Here is a 6,598-nt window from a genome sequence, read left to right as displayed (position 1 = left end):
AGTAGTGCTGCTATCTGTAGGACTTTTAGCACAAAAATTGAATTATTGGTTGTCAAACGTTCAATAGAATGCATTGAAATCATATTATAGCCTCTTGCAGGACACAGTTTAATGAAACAGTTGCTTTTTCTTCACCTAATAGGGTTTGTGTTTGGAAACGTTCTGGAATACGGCCTTAGATTTTGGTTAAAGTTGTATCAAACAAACATACCTACCTTACGCGAATTTTTGGAATGCCATCCTAAGTTGTTTTTTTTTTACATTTTTCCTGACAATGTTTTGTAACGAAAATTTAACTACTACACTCTGACACTCACAGCGTTGTAAGTTTAGATTATCTTCATAAAATAATATTTGTATACGTGTATTTTCTCTCTGTTTTCGTAGTTACGTTATCTATGGATATAATCTTCATTTCGTCTGCTGTTTGATGTTGATTTTGAGACGTTGACTGCTACAATTAATTAAAAAATAAAAATGGTTGTTACGAACTCAGTAACTTTACCCTCTGAAGAAGAATTAACTGTCCAAGAAATAAATATTAGTGGAGCAGCTCTTAAGGCTGGTGCGTTCCATTTTGGAAAGCAGTGTGAATACCAGAGCAATGTAAGTAGACTATGAATTGCCTAGGAATGTTAAGAATATTGAATTCGTTGGTATAACATATATATAGTCTCTCGTTGTAAGAGAGAAAAAAAACAAAATTGAGTTTTTAAGTTGTACAAGTGTTGCGGAACATATTTCAAAAACATTTTTTTACATACATAAATTCTGATTTTGAGTAACCTTAAACACCATTTCAAGTAATTGCCCTTCGCTCAATCTACGTGCTTAGAATGTAAGAGTTATTCAAAACCACACTTAAATACTGGGAAGTACACTAGAATCTAGTGTATATTATGATACCCACACTGGTTTCATATGAAAAGTAAAATTCTCGCGTCGCGGCTTTTCCATAAATAAAATAATAAAATTCGGAAAATACATTTTTCAAACACTAAAGACAATTCCTCCATTTACCTTGAAAACAGGGTTTCTAAATTCCGACTTTTTTCTGACAGTTAATAGGTTACATAACAATACTTGTGCATTGACGTGACCGTCGCCATTTTTTGCTTTCTAGTGTGAGTCAATGTGTTTGTTTTGGAGAAATTAAGTCAAATATTGAGAATGGTCTATTAGGTTAGGTTAGCTGCATTAAAAATACTTTAAATCATTTTGGACGGTAGCTATACTAACCTAACTAACTGTCCACAATGTTTTAAAGTATATTTAATGTAGCTAACCTAACCTAATTGACCATTCTCAATATGTGACAATTTCTCTAAAACATAATCACACTGATCCAAATGGGAAAGCAAAAAATTACGGCGGTCGCTTCATTGCACAGGTATTGTAATGTAACGTATGAACTGGTATTTTTTCAAAAACCAGTCTGAATTTATAAATTCTGTTTTTAGGGTAAATAGAGGAATGTTTTTATTGTCAAAGTGTTCTTGGAATTTAATAATTTATTTAAGCAAAGCCACGACGTAAGAAATTACCACCATCCACAATGTATTTTACAGTAATTTTAATGGAGCTATACTAATCTAAATGACCATTATCACCATGTAAAAAATTTGTAATTTTTGTACTGAATACACAAACACAACCTCGGACTGGACTATTGTGAATATTAGGTTTGCTGATTCTGTGAATCTCCATGTATAAGGACGTAAAAAAAATGGCAATGGCTGCATCAATGCATAGTTATTTTAATGTAACCTATAAACTGTGATTTCACAAAAACCAGTTGGAATATAAATAGATATTTTCAAGGTAAATGCAAGAACAGTTCTAGTTGTTTTTAAAAAAAAGTATTTTCTGAGATTTATTATTAATTTCTGGAAAAGCTGCAACGTAAGAAGAAATTATATATATATAATTATATATATATATAATTATATATATATATATATATATATATATATATATATATATATATATACACATACACACACACACACACACACTTTCCAAATGTGGGGTTTTTGAAAACTTCAGATGTTCCTGTAACTACCCTGAAAACAGCATTTCAAAATTCCTAATGGTTTCCAAGAAATTACAGTTGATAGGTGACATTAATAGCCTGTGCAGTGACTCTGCCGCCTTCCTTATTCTTAGAGTAGCAGAGATGGTTTTCCATGAGAGATTGGCCGGACTGTTTTCGCCACCATACATACCGTTTTCTTGATAATAGTCAGCGGCAGTTGTCATGTTGTGCTTTATTAGTGTGGCCAGGACTGTTTTCAACGAGAGATTGGCCTAATTGTTGTCGCCGTCATACTGTTTATTTGATACTAGCTGCAACTTGATCCTGTGGTTCTCCAGAGATATTTGGGAATACTGCGTAGCCGAGGATGTTTGCTAAAAGACAGGGATTTTTACTGTCAGTATATTACGGCTGGGTCCAAAACTTTTTTCCACCCTTATCGGTTTTCCACTCTAATTAGACACCATTAGGGTGGAAAACAGTCTTGGACCCGGGATCCAGGGGGCTCCATTGAGTTTCCAGATTGTTAATAGGATACATATGAAACTTGCAAGTTATGTGATGCATGCGGATCACATTTACATCTATTGCCGCAGTAATGTTTGCATGGTTTTTTTTTATAGTGGTCTTGAGTGATTATCGAAAATTTGTACATTAAACAATAGACAAATAAATATTTGCCTCCAGGTCCTTAGTTTTTCTCAACGGCCCTGGGAGGAAATAGTCAACATTTCAAAGCATGTTTTGCTGGGATAATTTTTTGTAATATTATTTAATTTTTTAAGGATAGCCTGATCATCATACCATTTTAATGATTTCTAGAGTATTTTACTTTCCCATTGTATTTAGTTGTTTTTGGATCTGCAACACATTATAAAATAAAAAATTTGTTTTATCTGTCTACAGGAATTCATGCTGTGTCGAAAGGAGTTGCAAGACCCAAGAAAATGTTTGAATGAAGGAAAGGCAGTCACTGGTTGCGTCTTGGATTTTTATCAGAAAGTAAAGAGTTCGTGCTTCGATGAATTTACCCAGTACGCGAACTGTTTGAACAAGTCCAGCGGAAATTTCGCATTAGAAAAGTATGTATTTGTAACCAAGAAGTTTTTTTTTTTTTAAATTTAATTTATTTAAATTTGTAACATGCCCACCAACAGTTGCAAACTTTTTAGGTGGGCAAAAATACAACAAAAAAGTACACAGCACAGTGTAGACCCAATAGGCATGCAAAATGCCGATCCTAGGTAGGCACCATCTGCAAGGAAATGACTAACGGGTAGGCACTACCAGCAGATAGCCAACAAACACTGCCAGGCACTTTGTACCTGCATGTATTAAATCATACAAAGAAATAAGACACAAAGTACAATACATTTAGACAAGATCAAACCATTACAGTTACAAATGTCAGCAAATAATATTGTACCATCAGAATATAATATACATAATAAAGTACATAAATCACGAGGGTGGGAAAAATGAGCAAGGATTAGAACAAAATAATACAAGAAAATTGCAATACAACTAGGCTAATATTTGATACAATATGAAGGTAAGTTGTAAAAACCTATATAAAAATAAGTATATATTTCAGTTCAGACAAAAGATTGATCGAATAATTAAATTATTGCACTTTATCACAACTTTTTCATGTCTATTTTATTGTCAAAAAGTTTAGCATATTTGTATACATTATTGAAATTGTTAACCAATCTGTATATTATATTAATATTGGTAAGAATACTATTCTGTTCTATACTATACTATGCCTGTGATTGTCTGTTATATTGAGGAACTCTGAGCCCAGAGTTATCAAGTAAATAATTACAGCTTATTTTGGAACTAAGGAAATTCCGAACAAAAAAAATAATCTAATAGCTTTCTGCGATCGTTTAAGTACAGTAGAAAAGTCTTAAAAGATGCTTTTGATTTATAATTTTAAGAGTTTTAATTAAGTATATTTTCATGTTTGTCACTCTGAAGAGTTGATGTTATTCAAAATTATGGAACCATATTCTAGTTTGGTTCTAATTAATGAAAAGTAAATTGTAAGTAATGAGTCATTTTCTGATGCAAGGTAAGTAAAGTATTTAATCAAAGCTAGAGCTCTGTGTGAGCTAGATATCAAAGTGTTCATATGTTGATGGAAATATAATTTAAATTCAAGTGTAATGCCTAGGTGTTTAATACATTAAGTTTTAATCATATTTATATTATCAATCTTATATCATACCTTATGAAAAAAAATTTGTTTCTCTAGGATACAACTAATGTTTTATCTTTATTAAGAGTGACCAAATTGGTGTTACCTACACCAATTTCAGAAATGTTATGTTGATTACTAACTTTTTACTATATATGTACTTGACTGTGCCTCAATATGTGAATTAGGTAGATGAACTGTCTGATTAATGTAATATATATATATATATATATATATATAAACTACTTCAAAGAAAACCCTATTTCCTTTGTATCCTTTAAATTTGATGTTACTAACATAGAAGTTACTAGTGAGTAGCGCTGGTGAGGCAGCGGGGAAGGGAGGAAGAGGTGGGGTAGGAAGGGGAAAGGAGGACAGGGGAGGGTAAAGGATGGGAAGGAATGCTGTGCAGTGCCCACAATATGGAGCAACTGCTTCAGGCCAACACCCGAGACTGCGTAGTGAAGCCGGGGGTGGTGTGTGCAGGTGCCGCAAGACGCAGGCGGTGTACGACAAGTGCGTCACGGACAACCTGGGCATAGAGAGGCCGCCAGTGGACTACTTCAGCAAGGTGCGTGTCCACAACACGTCGCGGCCCAAGCCGGAGCCCCCCAGGCCGGACGTCTACCCGGACGCCACGCCCCGGCTGCCGGACGACTACCCCCGCGAGCCCGCCAAGTACGGCTCCCGCTTCCACTGGCTCAACTGAGGCCCCGTCGCAGCTCGTAGCGTCATTTCGTTTACGTAAAATAAACCACTAGTTGCTCAGCAGTCTGTTACGCTGGTTCCTTTCCTTCGACTCCTGCCGAGGCGATGTTCAAGCCCGGGGTTTTTCCCAAGGGGTACTCCTCGATGCTCCATTCTCACCTACTCACTACTTACGTCTCTAATGACCCCAGTGGTAGCGTGAAGCTGTTAAAAAAAAAAATTTAAGATATCCAATATTTCAACATGATATCCACCACATTCTGGAAAACCAGGGAAGTTGGAACTGATCAGCGATTGTACTTGGGTGTTTTAATAAATATTCTTACAAACTATAAAATGGTGTAAGGTTCTATTTCAAATTAAGAAAGTGGAGAGAGAACTGGGCCAGTTATGGGGATGATGGAGGCTGGATTGTCTTGTTTCTTTCAAAAATTTTCAACATAGCTAAAAAAAAAATTTAAAAAAAATGCTCTGTGAAATTGAACATTTTGGGCGTTAAATCAGGGAAATTTTATTACAGATTTGTGTGGACAGCCTTGTTATATGTATGCATATAAGGTAATATTGCAAATACATTTAATGATACATATGCTCAAATACTCAATTCATAAAACAGTAATTCACAGAATGAAATACACAATCAGTACTCAATTAGCTGGAAAAAAAAATTCTTGTTCTGAAATTTTTATTTTTTGTTTGTTCTTTGTTCCGTGGATCCCACATGGAGTTAAGGCTCCGGATATGAAACATGTAAAGTTCTACAAATCACAATGCAGTATATGTGTATGTATGTGTATTAATGTGTGTGTGTGTATATTTATATATATATATATATATATATATATAATTATATATATATAGTATATATATATAGTATATATATATATATATACACACATACATGTGTCTATATATGTATATACATATACATATATTTATGCACAAGCATTACTATTTACTTAATATTAAAAAATTACAAATGTGTTAATGTACTTAAAATACAGTATACGTACACTGTACAGTAGATACATGATAATGGTACCGTTAATTTTTGATAAATATTTTTATAAAGGGAAAAACTATCACTTTATACAATAAATGTAGCTGTCAACAATAAGTGTCAGGTCAACAAAACAAAGGTTCTATCCAATTAAAGAATTCCTTTTGTTTTTTTTTTTTTGCTGGGCTAGGATGGAATCATAAGAACATATAAGTTTTAAGGGGTATTTTATTAATGTGGTAACTACCTAGCACTCTTGGAATTAAACCATCATAGTTTTAAAACTTTGCACTGCACAAGACAATTTTAAAGAATAACATTATTAGTTGAGCTTTTCGTGTACTAATAAACACAATCTTTTTGTTTTAAATGCGGAATGTCAAATTTTAAATTTACAAACTACATAATATGATATATAACTGATATAGACAATATCGCTGTCTCCCCTAACAGTATTTCATCAGAGTGGAAACCATATAGTTTCCTAATATGGTAACAAAAATTTTTTTATACTTGAAAGAATGCTAAGAACTGAATACTGCTGTTAGTTCTTAATTTGAAGAACATTACATAAAATTGAAAGTATTTCCCATTTAACGACAATTGAACTTCTCCCTTGTAGAACACCTATATTACATGTTTTAAGGAACCA

General features: G+C 33.4%; 1 protein-coding gene across 1 annotated transcript; it reads left to right on the top strand.

Moving 5' to 3' along the window:
• Positions 1–396: 396 nt before the first annotated feature.
• LOC134528279 (NADH dehydrogenase [ubiquinone] 1 alpha subcomplex subunit 8) lies at positions 397–5,283 on the top strand. Its single transcript, XM_063361770.1, has 3 exons — positions 397–606; positions 2,942–3,117; positions 4,725–5,283. Exons 1-3 carry the CDS (start codon positions 478–480, stop codon positions 4,945–4,947), a joined length of 528 nt encoding a protein of 175 aa, XP_063217840.1. The 5' UTR covers positions 397–477; the 3' UTR covers positions 4,948–5,283.
• Positions 5,284–6,598: the final 1,315 nt, after the last annotated feature.

The sequence above is a fragment of the Bacillus rossius genome, chromosome 1 (assembly GCF_032445375.1).
Source record: "Bacillus rossius redtenbacheri isolate Brsri chromosome 1, Brsri_v3, whole genome shotgun sequence".
NCBI lineage: Eukaryota > Metazoa > Arthropoda > Insecta > Phasmatodea > Bacillidae > Bacillus > Bacillus rossius.
Note: the sequence above shows the minus strand (reverse complement) of the source record. Positions and strands in the feature narration are given on the sequence as shown.

Coding starts and splice junctions, on each gene's coding strand:
- LOC134528279 (XM_063361770.1), top strand. CDS start 478: ATGGTTGTTACGAACTCAGTAACTTTACCCTCTGAAGAAGAATTAACT. Junction 607..2,941: donor AGTGTGAATACCAGAGCAAT/GTAAGTAGACTA, acceptor ATCTGTCTACAG/GAATTCATGCTGTGTCGAAA. Junction 3,118..4,724: donor GGAAATTTCGCATTAGAAAA/GTATGTATTTGT, acceptor TGGTGTGTGCAG/GTGCCGCAAGACGCAGGCGG.